We start from the raw sequence: 17041 nt of genomic DNA on the forward strand, positions 1-17041 counted from the left end.
GATGAGGACTAGTTCAGGGACCGGTCCTCTGATAGACAACAACTGCCCACTTCTCAACTTCTGCAAACATATTAAAGGGTCTGCCGTTGCTTTGAACGCGTGGATTTTGTGGATTCCTGGCTTCACTACAGGTCCTCTGGTTTCAGGTCTGGTTTCAGAGTTGTCCCTGTAAGAAACTCCTGCTGTTTGTTGGTGGGGTGCTTCGGGGTCATCGTCATTGGTCCTTCTGGAAGTTTGGAGCTCATCCAGCGTGACCATCGGGTTCTTTGTCACCTCTTTCACCACGAAGGCTCTTCTCCTCCCATTGCTCGAGGAAGAGTCCTGGTTGTACCAAACTTCTTCCATGTAAGAATTATTTTGCCCACCGGGCTCTGAATGCATCAGGATCTACTCCGGATCGGTGCCTCGTCACAACCCGGTCTCTGAGCTCTGTAGAGAGGCGTGTGTGTGTGTGTGTGTGTGTGTGTGTGTGTGTGTGTGTGTGTGTGTGTGTGTGTGTGTGTGTGTGTGTGTGTGTGTGTGTGTGTGTGTGTGTGTGTGTGTGTGTGTGTGTGTGTGTGTGTGTGTGTGTGTCCCTCCCTCAGCTGAATTAACAAGTGGACTCAAATCACCTGTCGAGACGCCTCAAAGATGTTCAAGAGCAGTGGGAGCCGCTGGAGATACATTTTAAAGTGTCTTATCAACTGGTCTGGATACTTGTGTGACGTTTTCTTTAAATCCTGTTTTCATCCTATTATTGGGAGATATTGAGTGTTAAGGCTGCAAAGCAACTAAATGGAGGTAAAAAAGGGAAGGCGGCCGAATGTTTTCTGGATATACCGTCACGACAAATAGCCGCTGGACTGATCATCTTCCATGAGTGAAAGAAATCTCACCAACGTGTTTAAGATTCATGTAAAAAAAAACAAATGAACAACCTCACTGGAGATGGTTTCACTGTAGACTAAACCAACTGTTCCCTCTAGAGAGTTCCTGAAGTCTCAGTGACGGGTTGAATACATTCTCTTGCACTTCTCATCAGTGTTGATGCTGACTTCAGACCCTGTTCAGGTAAAGATGGATCCACAAGGATTCATTAACAGTCTTAGAACCCCCCCCCCCTCTGTCTGAAGGCAGCTGAGGGTGAAGTGTAAAGAACAGCAGATCGTGTGCAGACACTTCCTTTTATTGGTTTTCAAACAAGAATTCACAAAATGTACAACGTGTATACCAATCATGCTGAATGGCAAGCCATCCCGTCTCATCCAGCGTCACCTGTGGTGAAATGCAGTGACTGTTAAAATGTTCAAACTAAATTAAAAAATAAAGAAACGGGACTATTTGCCACCTTGGCTTCACAGACCGCCGCTCACTCCACCGACAGCGGGCTTCTTTAGCCGGCAGACTCCATTCTTTGAGCGCACGCGCTCCGGGAACGTCGGCCAATCACCAACGAGCAGAGAACCCGCTTCCACGCATGACGGCCGACCGCCTACAGTCAAACAAATAACGTCAAAATGTACAAATTGGAGATTACAAAAACTAGTTCCTCCTACGCCGACTTCACGACGGCCGCTTTGTCCTCGTGTTTCCGTTCTTCGTCGCTACTGTCCGAACTGGACCCGGCCCGGTCCGAAGTCCGTTCCCTTGAGTCCGGGTCGCTGCTTTCGTCCTGGGCGTCGGAGGGTTTATCTTCGCCGGTGGACTTCTCCGGCTCGGTGTCCTTCAACTGACCGTCCACTGGGGGGGAGGGCAACGAGTCTCGCTCCGGGGAAGGCTGCGAGTGAGACGACGACATATTAGTATGATTATTTACTTCTGTCGCTCTGACAACAGCGTCTCCTCGAAAACCTAGAGTGCATCATAGTATTTACTGGATTTCTAGGAAAGCAATATAGCAACAGCTACAAACATGAAGAAGCACGTCTGTTAAGTGACAGTCTGAGTCTCTGTGAGGTGAGTCCATTAGCAGGTTTGTTTGTTCACGTCTGGTGAGACAGGTTAAAGACCCCCCCCTCCCCCCCCTCACCTCACTGAAGCCCAGCCCGCAGTGTCTCCTGTTCCGGCCCGACAGCTTCCCGTCCATGCTCTGCTGGTACTGCATCTCCAGCTGCTCGTTCATCTTCTTGTCTTCGTTCCCTGCAGAGGAGACACCGGTCACAGCAGGCCACGCCCAGCCATCACAGGCCCATCCGCCGCACGGATAGATCTGTGCGGCGGATGTGTGGTGGTGGTGGTGGTGGTGGGGGTTAATCGCATTGGGCCGTGAGCACGAGGCAGCAAAAGAGGGGACAGCAGTTGTGTGGACACGGTCTTGCATTAGCAGAACAAACACGGCATTTTACAGAAGCTAGGTGAAGACGCCTACCGCTGCGGAAGTGGGACGTCGACTTGTGGTCGCCGATGACGAGGCGTCCCGTGGGTTCTTTCTGGAAAACAAATGCAAAACGTCTCCTTATCGTCTCCGGGGCCCAACAGTGAACCACGCTGACAGAACGCTGACCTGAAGCACACGAACCTTGCCGGCGCCCATCAAACGTAGAAACTTCTGCTTCCTCTCGTTGCTTCCCAGATCCGCCGCCGCCCACTGGGTGGACCCGTCCTGCCGGGACAGAACACGAGAGCGGACCGCCGTCAAACACCAGATCGTCACGCACACGCTGGTTGATTTTAACAAAAGCACGAGAGGCTGAGAGTCTGAAGACTCACAGCACCAGAGGGACCAGTTGGTTCTATTGGAGGTACGTGTGACGTGGTGCATTCCTGAATTCTCTTTTGGGAACTGTCAAATATATACAGTGAGAACACGTGACCACATTACGAGGTTCCACTGGAGTTTCATGTATAATTAGATCATTCCAACGCACCGTGCTGCAGGTTGGACAGGTGTTTGTCCTCTGCAGAGGTGAAGGGACACGTTCACGTTTACAGTCTTCAACATGTGTGTCTTATGCATTGACTGTGTTGTAACTCTGTTATGTTGTTCATTCGGTACGTGTGACATCTAGCGCTCTTCTTCTTAAAGGGGGTTTCCTGTACTGATGTGAGGGTCCTGGGACAGAGGATGACGGATGTGTACAGATTGTAAAAAAGCCCTCTTGAGGCTAACTTGTGATTTTGGGCTAAACTAAATAAATAGAATTTTTTTTTTTTTTTTTTTTTTACACATTAGCCCCACTGCACATTTGTTTTAATGTCATTTATTTACAACTGAGAATATAACTTTAGTGGTGCTTTGAAGTAAGATACAGTCATTGCTGGGTTAAACACCTCCAGTCAAAAGAGCCCAAAACAAAGACAAACGTGCTATACAGCTAATAATACGTGATGAATACAACACAGTACACCGCGTGGTGCGTTTTGTGCAGTAACGTTTTAAAGTCAACCCTAAAAAAAAAAAAAAGGGAAGCGCACTTCTGTCTCGCGCTGCATACAAAAGCTCAGATTTCACGATAAAAGCGCTCGAAGACTAGCGTTAGCGAATAATGCTAACGCGATGCTAGCTATGTTTAGGGGGTCCCGCAGCGTTTCCTTTACGGGGTTCAGTTCGGATGCGATTCTTCTACTCACGTCACTCGGGGACGCTGGTCGTTTTGTCCCGTGTCTATCCTCTGGATAACTCATCGTTAAAGAAAGCTGTAGTAAAAAGTAAAAACAAATGTCAATGAAAATATGGCATGCCAACCTAGCAAAGGCTAGCTGGGTTTGTCAACAACCCTTTTCGTGTCGCCACTTCCGGTTCCGTCTTCTTCTTACGTTTATGTTGCGGTCGGTCGTGGCAGCGCTCTGCTGCCGCTCACAGGTGGGTTGTGTTACAGCACCCTTAAAACAAGATAACTATCAAATTCATTTTTATTGAAAATAAATCACATTTTTAGAAAACAAGTAAGCAACACTGCCACGTGCAGAATAATGCCATATATATCATATTATATTATATTATGTTTGTATTGTTTTGAACTAGAGGAGAGGTTTATCATGCTAGAGACGTCCCCAGAAGCATAGATATATCTCTGCTCAGCCTGATGAAAACACACAGCCCTACTTCTAACTCTAACAAACCACAAACAAGGTGTTTTTATTTATTTATATGCTGTGCGTAATTACACAATCCTTGTGTCGTTCAAGCAAATGGGCTGCATTTAATTAAATAGTTGACTGGCTCAATTAAATTCTTGATTTGGCTAATGTTGGAATGTCCTTGTAAATGTCAAGAGGCTTTCTTTAAAACGGGACTAAAGGGAATGTAATCACCTGTGTGATTTCAAACACAAGGCAGGTGCTTTTTTTTTTTTAAATGAAACTAAAAAAATGTGTGTTTTCTTCAGCCTGGTCTCAGAGAAATGCTCATTCTGAAATAACTCGGATTCATTAATTAAGGCTTGTTTGGATGTTTAGAAACAAATATCTCGGCTATTTGATCAAAATGTAGCCGTAGAGCGAGGCAAGGTTATTCATCTAGCCTGACACATTCCACACACACGATGACGTCTTTCGAAAAGACAAAGAAATACAGTAGAATAAAAGAATAATGAGGATTAAAGGGACCTCGATACAGTGAGGACTGCTGGACGGCCTGCATTAAAGCCGCCAACAGGTGGCGGAAGAGTTAGTGTCACAAAGGAAGGAAGCGCGCGCTCCTCTGACAGGACGCTAAAAGTCAATTTCTGCAACACACAATCATCGAGACATAAAAAAGAGAGGTTTTGGGGGCTTTTAGTCCCGTTTATTATTATTATTGTTATTATTATTATTCAAATAAACACGTCTCGTGAAATGAATCACGGTGAGCTCAGATACCGAACTTTATTATTTTCAATAAACCGGATTTGTTTTCTTGAGCAAAATGAAGAATAATCAAACTTTGAAGACGTTGCAATTTATCGGTGATGCGTCAGAAAAGATCCATTTTGGATCACAGACGATTTGTGTGTGTGTGTCTGTGCGCGCGCGTGTGTGTGTGTGTGTGTGTGTGTGTGTGTTTTAATGAGAAACAGGTGGTGAGACATCCTTTTACTTACATCATGCAAAATATGACCACAGAGACAACTTTGTGGTTTCAAATGCATTTGCTTAAACTGTTTAAAATAAAAAATGAACATAAACACACATTACGTCATAGTGTGTGTGTGTGTGTGTGTGTGTGTGTGTGTGTGTGTGTGTGTGTGTGTGTGTGTTTGTGACAACTAGAACATGTTAATAAGGGGAACAACGTGTGGCCGCAGTTAAATTAAAAGCAATAAAAAAGCAACAGGCCTAATTTATTCAAAGTGTATTAAAAGTGGTCGCCAGGAGCAGGTGACCGTGCACGCGCGCACACATATACACACGCGCACGTATACAGACAACGAAAAAAAAGGGGGACAGCGGAAGTTCTAATGAGGAATAGTGGAGAAAAGTAAAATGTAAACTGTTTATGTTCTAATGAACAACACGCAGTTAGAACGAGAGAGAGAGAGAGAGAGAGAGAGAGAGAGAGAGAGAGAGAGAGAGAGAGAGAGAGAGACAGAGAGAGACAGAGAGAGAGAGAGAGAGACAGAGAGAGAGAGAGAGAGGAGGGGTTATCCTGCATCTGCCTCTCTGCCCGACACTGCCCCGCACTCTCACTTAACCTCCACGCAGTGCCGGACGGGAAATAACTTAAACTACTTTTTTTTGTTTTTTAGAGCTCGACCCTCCTAATGACAGCTCCTCGGGCTCACTACCGGCTCTGACGACGCGTTCGATTCTACTTTGTGATCCCGAGCGGAGCGCAAACAGAGGAGTTACCAAAGTCCCAGACACGCTCCAGCGATGGTGACTTTACGCACGGGATCTGAAGGCTGCTCCAACTGACTGCTCTTGTTTGTTTGGTTGTTTTTTTTTGGTCTCATCGCTGAAACTCTTCATCATCGTCAGCAACGATCGCCCAAGTTTTGCCGAAAAACACCGAGTAAGTGAATCCAGGTAAGAGACGGTCCTGTTGCATCGGTGCGGACCAGCGCGTCTTCCTCCTCCCGCTGCTGCCGCCGCTGCTGCTCGTGTTTGTGGAAGTCGGTGCGCACTCCGGTTATCTCCGCTGCACAACACGCAGCGATGACAGCGGAGGATTTGGGCCGTATCGGGTCTGTAAACCTGTAAGTTGGGCCGTGATTAGACCCGACGTGACCCGCGAGAACCAACTCACAGATGACGCTTCTCTTGTTGTTTGTTTAGGAAAGTTTTGAAGGTGTTGTTGACCAAACAAAAAAAATATTAATATAAGTAATAATAAGTCATGTATGGATGTGTTAACTTACTCTCAGAAAGGACCAATTTAAAAAAAACGACTGGCACGAGTTAACTGTCAGTTATTGTTATTATTAGTTGTGATCAACGACACACGTGCACGCGATTACATACATCGGTTATTCCCCCCTTATAATATCCAGAATTAAGCTTATTATAAACACACCAACGTCGCGTGGCTGTGATTTTGCGCCACTTTCATCCACTGAGACTCGTGTTGGAGCTGATGAAATAAATACAATTGTAAATCTGTGCTCCGGGAAACCACACAGATGTGAGCCCACATGTTGATGAATATGCAGTTCTATCTCTCTCTTTTTAATCCTCTAACTTTTAGCTGCTGATGTGTATTTTAGCCACAAAAAGATGCAACTATATGTTGTGCAACAAAAAGGCAGAAACTTCAGTTTAACTTGCACCCTCCACTCCATCCCTGTCAGCCACGAACAGAAACGGTTCAGCGGTTCTGTCCCATCACAACATGGTTCTACGGACTCAGAACCCGTCAAGAGTCTCTGCAGCACCGTGTGCAGAAAGCTCATCGCTGTAACTAATGAAAGAGCTTCAAAGAGCTTTTCATTTTCAAACACTTTTCTTTTTTAAATTAGTTTCAAGAAGTAGTAGAAGAACTCCTGGAGTCCCATCCGGACCCGCTGGAGTAGTTTCTCCTTCGGCCACACAGCGGAAGCCTTCCGTCCGGACCGGCAGCACCGTGTGTTCCACGTGCTGGAATATAACAGCGAGAAATAAAGCGGAGAAATAAAACAGAGCGTCTTTAGGGTTCAAAGTTAACTTTCGCTCCGGAGGTCGCAGCGCATGACCCCAGACGAATGCGCGAGTCACACATTAAAATAGACTCGGAGTCCTATTAGGGGACAATGCAGGGGGACAACAGGACGGTGTCCCAGCACGGCGACAGAGTTGATACGTAAATGAGTTCTTTTTACTCTCCTCCATCGTGACTTCCGCTTGTCTTTCTCTACGTTAGATCGTTTAAAGTTTGCACCGCGCGTCTTAACTATGGATTCTTTAAAAAAGGCTCAATTTCTCGCGTGAGTCGAGCAGCCTGCTGCAGTGACAGGCCGCGCTGGTTTGTGCACGAAGTTACGCCGTGGCCACGTGAACTTGAGCCATGACGCGCAGGTACAGTTTTTTTTTTTTTAATTATTTGAGTTTGTCCGGAGCGAGGAGTGTGAAGCTCGGACAGTGAGGACGGGAGACAAAGAGGGTACGGGAGGACACGGCGCACGACGACGGGCCTGGAGGCGACCGATAGAGCCGCTTCAGGGTGTTCCCCGTATTTAGAGCCACGCTACACCTCTCAGATAAGCCGCTGCTCGCCTGCAGATAAGGAGCTTTGAGAGAGAGAGAGAGAGAGAGAGAGAGAGAGAGAGAGAGAGAGAGAGAGAGATCACAACATGAGAAGAGGAAACGCACAATTGTTCCTCTGATTTGTGAAGCAACTTGTTTTGGAGTTTGGCGCAATTTCCCAGCATCAGCTTTAATTGTTTTACGCATCCACACTTTTTTGTTGTTGTTTTATTTTTTTATTTTTTTTATTTTTTGTGCCGTTTGCGCATCAAATCACTCCGCTATTCAGAGTTAGAATTGCACCGGCTTGACAGATCCTCAAGTTGCCCGTTTGGACCTGCCCACGCGGGCCAGCGCAGTAAATCACAATTTCCAACAAGTTGTTTAATTGTTTGGACTGTGGCAGGACAATTTATAGACCCCCACCCCCCCTGTCCTCCCCCCCTCCTCTCTCTTGTAAGTGAGAGTGTCTGTCTGAAAAACAATCCGAGCAGGAGGGGGTTGGGTTGTGGGGGGGTCGCTGAAGTTGATCTCCTATGGCATTTTGTTTTGAGCAGGTGCTGCGGGTTGAGGTTCCCTCATAAGGTAAAGTGGCATTAGAGTGTCCAAATGGCAGACTTATATATAGGCTGCCAATTCAGCACATTGTGCCGGACTCCATGGTTGCGCTCTCTCCGCTGTCTGAGGGAGACCTGCAGCCTTTTCTTCTTCTTCTTCTTCTTCTTCTTCTTCTTCTTCTTCTTCTTCTTCTTCTTCTTCTTCTTCTTCTTCTGTGGAGATCCGCGCTGACAACAGGCCACTGTGTGCTCCATTAGTCAGCAACGCTGAATCATGTATTATGAGCCGTGCGTAAAATGCGTCTTATTACCGTGGAACATTTGAATTAAACTGTAATATGAGATGAATTAAAAATAAATGTAATAATAGGGAAATTATTTTATTTTCTCTCATTTTAATTTTTACGGTTAAATTCTGTTTTTATTTTATTTATTATAATTTTTCAAATAATACTTATTATCTGTTAATAAAAATGCATCTTCATTTTTTTTGGGCCTGAAGTCTCACAAATATTAATTTTATTTATATCTTCTGACTCTTTCCGTCCTGGCATCAACACACGTTTTTAACCGCTATATGAATACAAAAGAATCCCTACAAAACATTTAGTAAAAATCTTGCTCTAAAAATAATTTATTTTTTCTCTGCCTCCAACGTTAAGCTCCGAGAATGCGCGCGCGCTCCTCTTTATATGCGACGCAAGGCCAACCTCAGGATCTAATTGTCATACTTAGAGATCTCTCCATTGCTCACGCGTTATTCTAATTTGTCACATATTTCTTTGATTCTGAGAGCCCCCCCCCCCCCTCCTCCTCCGGTGTTGCCCTGAGGGACTCTTAAGTGTCAGAGAGAAGGGGGACGATGAAGATTAACAGATCTGACGGCTGAGCGAAAAGAGGGAGAGATGGAGTGAGTGAGTGAGAGGAGGTGGAGGAGGTGGAGGAGGAGGAGGAATGCTCTTGAATTTTGACATTTGCGTCTGCCGTTTATCAGACACCATCACCCTGACATGCAAGCAGAAATAACCGCAGCTATAGGAAGCATGTTTAACCTCTGCAGCAACACCGGGACTTCTTCTTTACTCCACCACGATCCAGCTGAGTCCTAATTATTTGTTGCCCCCCCAGGCCCTTTGAAAAAAAAAAAAAAGACACACCAGCCCCCCCCCCCCCCCCCCCCCCCAATTTTGGACATGTGTTGTACAAACAGAAATTAAACATTTAGCCCTAAGTATTTCTCCCTGGGTCCTGAGTGCGCATTAGTCAGCCTATACTTATCTGTGGCCCGACGGCACACCCAAATTACAGTGTTGCTGCTGAAAAAGAAAGGTTGAGGCCCCTGGAGAATGAGCACTTGAAGCACGCTGGCAGATGCCCAGAAGTTTCTAAAACCACAAGGCTTAGGTGTGTGTGTGTGTGTGTGTGTGTGTGTGTGTGTGTTGTATTAATGTGTGCATGTTTATGGATTTCTGTCTTTTTGTGATTGTCCACGTAAACCAATCCGTCAAATGTTCCTCCGTGTGCTCGTGTGCATTCTGACGGTGTGTGTTTTTTTGCATGTAAGTGTGTTATAGGTGTGTGTGTGTGTGTGTGTGTGTGTGTGTGTATATGTTTGCATGTCCTTGTGCACACTGAGGTGTGTTTAGTACAAAAGCCTTTGTCTGTGTCTTGTGATGTGTCCTTGCCATGTGTGGTGTCTTTACTGGGCGGCCTCTCTGCACGTATGTAATGTTCATGTATGTTCTTGACTCTCTCTGTGTGTGTGTGTGTGTGTGTGTGTGTGTGTGTGTGTGTGTGTGTGTGTGTGTGTGTGCGTCCTGCTGGGTGGGCGTACTGCTCCGCGGATCCCTCCTCTGTTCTCCACCGGCGCATAACATAACCTTGGAAGCAGCTTCCTCACTTCCCCCTCACGGAGCTCATTCTCCTCTCTCTCAATGGTCGGAGGAAACCTTTCCTTTCCTTTCCTTTCCTTTCCTTTCCTTTCCTTTCCTTTCCGCCGGTCCTCCGGCACCTGCTCCCCACCATCCAATTTTTGAAAACTCTTGAATAAGAGCTCACCTGACACACCAGCGTTCCCTCTACACACACACACACACACACACACACACACACACACACACACACACACACACACACACACACACTCCTCCTGCCTCTCCACTTCCCGTCTTGCGGTATAAGGGTGACATCTTTGTTCGGATGTCCTCGTCGCGTTTCTCTGCGGCTCCTGAGTCCTGTAGAGCGGCTCGAGTTCAAGAAGTTTGTCCTCTCCTCTGCCTGACTCTCTCTCTCTCTCTCTGTGTTGCTTTGGGCATCAGGGTGTGTGTGTGTGTGTGTGTGTGTGTGTGTGTGTGTCATGACAACAATGGCTGTTGTGTACCTGCAGAGGCATCGAGTACGATTTATAAATGCGTGGTTTACATAAGAGCCTTTGACTAATGACTGCTGCGGTGTGAACACAGTCGCAAAGCTGGCGTCCGGCCTAGAGAGAAAATAACAAGGAGGCGGCTTGAATCCACACTTCACTGAAGCCACTTCCTTTACTTTATTTTAGAATCGTGATCGTCGGAGATGAACACATGCAAGGTACTGCAGGGGGAAAGTAGTTTTGTGAGTTTGTTCTTGCGTCCGGAGAGGGAAGTCCTCTCAGAAGGAACGCTAACATGCTTCATTATGCGTATGATCCGACCCCCGCCGACCCCGCTGACCCCCGTCCCAGACAGACGGCCCCTTTTTTTTTTTTAGAGTAGGACACAAAACAGGGAGAAGAGGGAGGCGTATGGATTTCAATTAGTTTCTCCCAAATTATATTACAATAAAGGGCAATGATCGGATTGTAGTGGAATAAAGAGTTTGAGGCGTCAGCTAGAGATCAGAAAGGAGTTCAAACAAAGAGGTTGTGGAGTATTTCACTTGCAAAGTTAAACTTCTGAACGTAAGAAATACGACACACAGGTTTTTATGAGAGTAAAAATGAAATGAAGACAGAAAGTTGGTTCTGGACACTGACTGTTGATCGTTCAGCGCTGCTTGGTCATGGAAACCCCATCATTCTGACTTTAGTGTTTCGCTTTAAGGAGGGCCCGAATCGTCATAAAAATATATAATTCAGGTTTTTTTTTTCTTGGTCGCACTTGACAGGACGACTAAGCTTCGCCAGGAGCAGCAGCCAAAAAAAAAAAAAAAAGGAGTCCTGGAAAAATGTCCGACACGGTTGAATCTGTGCAAACTCACGGGGCGTAAAACACGGCAGATTAAAGAGTCGTGGTTCGGTTCTCTTTGTGTCAGACTTCTGGTGCGTTTCAAACTGGACCGTGGAGACCAGGTGAAGTGACTCTTCATCTGTCGGTCTGTAGTCGTGGTCTTGGATTGCTGCAGTGATCACACACCGCTGCTGCTGCTGCTGATTCTACAGAAAAGGAAAAATCACACGTGAGCAAGTCCAGGAGGTCCAGCCTGTCCTGCTCCTTCCACTTCCTGTTTGTCTTTCAGAAAAGGTTTTTGTTACTAAATGATCCCCCCCCCCCCCCCCCCCCTCGGCAATGAAGATGACTCCCAACTTCAGCGAGAGCCTTCAGTGTGCTTAACCTAATGCAGGGAGTCAATATGGGACAATGGGTGTCCTCAAGCAAACACCTCCCGGTGTGTTTGGTTTTGAGAAGCAGATGGGTGGGGCTCCGTCTAGAAGACAATACAAAGCGCCTGAACGTTTTTGACGATCAAATGAAAGTGTCTGAAGGTGTATTTACTCATCTTTGGCAAACAAAAAGAAATTATTACAATTTCTGTTTCACGTTTCTTGCACGGATCGCTTGTTCGTCGTTTGTTTTTAAAGATTATCTATTTTTTATTGTTGAGCTCCCGCCGTTCGTTTTGGGAAGAAATGCGCTGAAGTGTTTGTGGCGCGGAAAAAAGGTTCACCTGTGCTGCTGAACAAACACGCTGCCTGCTTTCTTAGCTCCAAATTTACAAAAGGAGAATTTACTTTTGCTTTCTATTGTACGTGACTCATTCTATTCAATACAAAAAAATAAACCTGATTATCGGTGCGTTGTGTAAACAAGGTGAGATAGTTATTTGAAGTAGTTGGAAGACAAAAGCCTGGATTGGAAAAAAAAGAGGGCGTGTGAGACAAATGTCATGTTTTTTTTTTCAGCATAGTGGGGGGGGGGGGGGGGGACATGACAAAATACTGTTTAAAGGGGCACTGCAGCAATTTAGTGTTGCACTTTTAGAAAGTAGGGCGTCTTGTGAAGGACACATTTCTGAAGAAATCGTCCAAATCGAAGCAGCTTGTGATCACGTGTCCTAACTTTGTGTTCCCTCGTTTGGGTAAAGCTCCAAAAAAAAAAAAAAAATGCTCAAACCTACATTTCCCATAATGCAAGAGCTGCATGACCGACCTTGCATACAATAAATCTGTGATATATAATAATACGATATGAATATGTTCACCAAAAGCAAAATTAACAGGCCAGAAACACTCCAGTAAACAATTTAATCATAAACACATTTGCTGTATAAATATGAACGGTGATGACAGCAAAATAAAACCGGGAAAAACCCAAATATTATGCAGTTCGCCTCAGCAGGATTACAAGATTAGCCGTGGACAGACACCGAGGTGCACAGTCACTCACACACACGCACGACCGATCGCATGATCCTCTCGTCGGAGGTAATTAGAAGGTTCTTTCCTTTTGTTCAAGCAATTCATGATGTGCTTATTAAATTTGGAAATTTGTGAAAATGAAGCTTTCACTGCTGACAAAGCGGACCGCGACTTTGAGTGTCGTCGCCACAACGCATTCATAATCAAAACGCATTCATAATCGCATCAGAGTTAAAACAACTGCGAAACAAGGGCCGGCATGATTGTGCTCTTCTGAGCTCATGTTTGCATTGTTTTTACGGTCCGATGGGGCTCCTCCCATCCACAGAAGCGTCACGCTCCGCTAAAAGCAGGCCGGTCTAACCTTCACTTAACCACTCGCAGTGGTTTTGGAGTAACGGGGCGTGGCTGCGGGGTTTTTCAGGGGGGTGGGGTGGTGGTGGGGGGGGGGGGGGTGCGAGGCCTCCGGAATGACCCTGCGGTGAAAGCGGTGCGAGCCAAGATACCGTGGTCCCACCCACCGGAAAAGAAAAAGCCCGTATCCAATTGGTCGTCGTCCAGCTTGTCCGCGCAGGGCGTCGCTCCGCCCTAGAGAAGTCTCTAATCGAGCCCGTTGTCATCGTGAGATGGCGGTGAGTGTTTTTGGCTCGCGGTGGAGAGATAGAGGAAGAGCTGGAGGATCTACTTTCTGGCTCAGAATAGAAACGCACCGCTTGACGGACAGGAAGTGTCAGGAAGTTCCCAGGGCCGCACTGGTGCCTGTTCATAAAAGAGAGTTCTCCCCGACACACGCTCCTGGCTCATGTCTATTTTTTCATACGGTGTATATATACTGTGTTCTGCACACGCTGCTGGATTAGGGGGGGTGGGGGTGTGTGTGTGGGGGGGGGGTGGGGGCGCTGGCTCGGGTAATCGAAAGCTGACCGGGCTCTAGACCTCAGGTTTTCCGCGCCACGTAATCCGACACACTTTACGTGGCGTTGGCGGACGGCGGCGCCGTGGCCCCGCTGACATTTGTGCCGGAGTGTTCCGCACACACACACACACACACACACACACACACACACACACACACACACACACACACAAGAAAACAGGCAAGATGCGCTCAATGGCAGCGTTGGGGGCCGTTGGGACCCACCTGTTTGGGCCTTTTTCTTCTTAAGACGATCCGTATGTTTAGTTTTACCGTTCAGCCTGATGATGAGACAATAGTCAATCGTACTGCTGTACTGTTGAAGGTAGTAACCTTTAACTGGATAAAATGGGTCCCTGTAGGAGGGCCTGCTGTTTTCAGAGGGGGGGGGATCGCTGCCTCAGCAAGCTGTTTAGTCTCATGCTCGTGAGCTTACACTGTGTCTCCCTGTTTAATATGGGAGACATACGTAGGCTGGCCTGTGATGTCAATTGTTATTGCTGGAGGCCTGCTGTAGGAAAAAAAAAAAAAAAAAATCTCATTTGCCTTTTGTAAAGGAGCTTATGTCATAAAGACGCTATTGTGGCCTGCCGTGTGTGTGTGTGTGTGTGTGTGTGTGTGTGTGTGTAGGCCCTTTTTGTGAATGAGGCGACATCAATTATTGCATATTTCTTCCTTTTTTTATTTTTTGGATTTCGTGAGCTCTTTGTTGTCTCCATCGCTGATGGAGGTTAAGGTAATGACGGGGACGATGGAGCAGCAGAACCTAGAAATCCAACCCAGTTTGACACAACCCCACTCACACTTACACTTGAAAGGAACAAGGTATTATTAATATTAATACTTTTTATCCAATAAAACGTCCACATGTGGAGCTCGTTTCTAGTCGTCCATTTTTTTTTTTTTTAAAAAACAGCTCCAAATTAATATTGTGAGCAGCATCGTAAAAAAAATAAACAAAAATGCAGCATAGTGGATATCGGATCAATAACCGTGAAATCACTCAGACCTCAAGCAGAAACACAGTTTCATACACGCGTGTATGAAACTGTGTTTCTGTCACATCGTGCTTTATCGTGAAATACGTGTTTTTAACTTCTCCAGTGGAAGGAGGAGGAGTTTGGGTTTTGATTTCTCTTATGAATACACATTGGAGACACACGTGGGAGGAGAGGGTTGAACCAAAACATTTGGTATTTATTGCCACCGCTGTTGTTTGTGAACCCGGTTCCTGAGGACCCACCTCCTCCCCTCACACTCAGCCTCTCCGTGGGTTTCTTTCTTTTTTACGGAGCAGCAGATTTGTGCGCTGTCGTCTAAATCATTCACCTCTCTCGCAGATTACTCTGGAATATTGGCCCGACTTCTCTTCCCCCTCCCTCTGCCCCCCCCCCCCCCCCCCCCCCCAGTGGACTCATTTACATTTATGCACGCAGCAATTAATTACAGGCTGTTGCTGGCCTTGTAAATTAGAGGGAGCCGAGGGTCGGCCTCGTTATTGCCCCTGACGGTTAAAGCCTTGTTTGGGTCGTGACGAGGTCGACTCCGGGAAGCTCAGCTCGTGGCGTTCTGGTTCTTCACACATCTGATGTCGCTTCGCAGCAAATGAAGAAGATGAACTTTCTTCATGAATGTGATATTTTGGAGCAAAAAGCTTGATTTTCAGTATTGCAGAGGTGACGTTCTCGTCCTCGCGGTCGTGGTTCCAGGCCTTGGGTTTCGCCCTCAGCCTCCTGCCTTCTGTGTGTTTTGGGGGTCTTTCACCCAAATACTTGTGGAGTTTTTTTTTCTTCTTCTTCTTCTTTCTCCTTCTATAGACCCGGGAGTCAGACGGGCGACTTCTCACGGTATCGGCCTTTTCATGCGAAGACGCTCCAACTTTTTTTCCGGCTCCTTTCCCCCCCCCCCCCCCCCCCCGACAAGGCGCTCCTTTCTTCTCTGTCACGCAGCGATGTGTTTGTGCATACCTTACCGGCTCCACAAAAGAAGGGAGAGATCCTATTCACTTCTGCCTTTTGACGTTCGCTCTCTTGTTTTTACAATCTTTCCAAAGGCGCGCCGTTTGCACAGTGGAACGGGCCTTTTGTCTTGGAAGAAGCGGGACAATGGCGAGCGCCATAATGTAATCTCCTGAGGGTGGTGAGCAGAGGGGCGAGGCTGAGATGTATGTGCTGGCGCTTGCCCCTAACCAACCCTCTCCCTCCCTTCTGCCCTTTTACTTTTTTTTTTTATTTGTGTGCAATATTTCATGTTAACAGCGACTTAGGAGAGAATGCGTGTTGTCACTTAAGCCTCTCTAATGTTTACCTCGGTCTTTTGTGAAGGGCGACACAAAGGCTTTTCACTCGTGCAAACATCCCCTTCCCTCATTCCACCTATTAAAGGTGTTCTGAGTAGCAGTTTGCCCACCCACAATGCATATCTGCAGCGCGGCGCTACACAGCGGCACGGCCACAAAACACGGAAACATTATCTCTCCACCGCCTGAAGTTAAGTGTTTTATCAGCTTAGACCTCACCAGACGTGGGATCAGAGTTCTGTGCCGATCAACATCTGTCCAGTGGAAGAAGGTCAGTGTGGCTCAACCCCAGTGAGACTAAACCTACGCCTCCGACATCTTCAACGAAGTGGGGCTGCGTCTCACGTCTCATATCGGCCACGCCTGCTTCACGTCTACTTCGACCGAGCGTTTGGCGGTGAGACAGGAGGCTGGGGTTGAGCTCTTAAAGCTCGTTTGACTGACGCCCGCCGCCTTTGCCCCTCGCTGCGACGCGATGCTTTTCCACTCACCTTTGAAATAACGTGGTCGAAGCAAATGAGCACTAAATCGAGCCGTTGCGTCAGTGCAGTGACAGGACTAAATATCCCATCAAAGAGCAGGCTTTTGGTGCAAAAATCATGAGGTAAAGTGGGAGACCTCAGACGTCTCAAAACGTGTCAAATGTTGTGATTGATTGTGTTTTGATGGCCGATGATTGGGAGGATAGGCACAGCGTGGCCTCTGAGCGTCAACGTGTGCTTCTAAGTTCATCGTTTATGGGTCAAGAAGAACCTCGTTCCCGTTTTAATTGCCCATATGATTAGCTGGAAGCCATATTTTTTGGGTTGTCCCTCTGGTCTCAGACGTGGAAGAGGCAGCAGCAGCACGCTCGCCCAGTGAGCTCCTGTCTCACAGAGATCCGTTGTTCTTGCACAAGTGGCTTTGACAGCTGCAACGAGACAACATTTGGGACTGTTTTCTTTTTTTGTCGTTGCGTTTTCAATGCGTGCATTCATTGGTGCAGCACAGTATGTCTCCTTGACGTGGGACACGTCTCTCACCTCTCTTGTCTTGTCTTTTGCAAACAAAACAGAAAAGAAGAGCAAAGTCTTTTTTAGTTCTGCTGCTCCGAGTCGCTG

The 17041-nt window shown here is 46.8% G+C and overlaps 1 protein-coding gene and 1 pseudogene across 1 annotated transcript; one reads left to right on the plus strand and one right to left on the minus strand.

The window, feature by feature from the left end:
- Positions 1–1149: 1149 nt before the first annotated feature.
- Positions 1150–3719, minus strand: cunh11orf58 (chromosome unknown C11orf58 homolog). The gene is made up of 5 exons (XM_068723988.1): positions 3550–3719; positions 2498–2581; positions 2348–2408; positions 2009–2118; positions 1150–1756 (listed from the first exon to the last, which is right to left on the minus strand). Exons 1-5 carry the CDS (start codon positions 3601–3603, stop codon positions 1532–1534), a joined length of 534 nt encoding a protein of 177 aa, XP_068580089.1. The 5' UTR covers positions 3604–3719; the 3' UTR covers positions 1150–1531.
- Positions 3720–13352: 9633 nt separating this feature from the next.
- The window catches only part of LOC137881933 (transcription factor SOX-6-like), a 19595-nt pseudogene continuing 15906 nt past the window's right edge, over positions 13353–17041 (plus strand).

This window comes from Cebidichthys violaceus, unplaced genomic scaffold, assembly GCF_023349555.1.
Source record: "Cebidichthys violaceus isolate CVI_PGR_0920_01 unplaced genomic scaffold, fCebVio1.0.p SCAF_3, whole genome shotgun sequence".
NCBI classification, from domain to species: domain Eukaryota; kingdom Metazoa; phylum Chordata; class Actinopteri; order Perciformes; family Stichaeidae; genus Cebidichthys; species Cebidichthys violaceus.

Excerpts from the sequence above, each read along its gene's own strand:
- cunh11orf58 (XM_068723988.1), bottom strand. The coding sequence starts at position 3,603 with ATGAGTTATCCAGAGGATAGACACGGGACAAAACGACCAGCGTCCCCG. Across the intron at positions 2,582-3,549 it reads GACCAGCGTCCCCGAGTGAC|GACGGGTCCACCCAGTGGGC; the intron begins GTGAGTAGAAGA and ends CTGTCCCGGCAG. Across the intron at positions 2,409-2,497 it reads GTTTGATGGGCGCCGGCAAG|AAAGAACCCACGGGACGCCT; the intron begins GTTCGTGTGCTT and ends TTTGTTTTCCAG.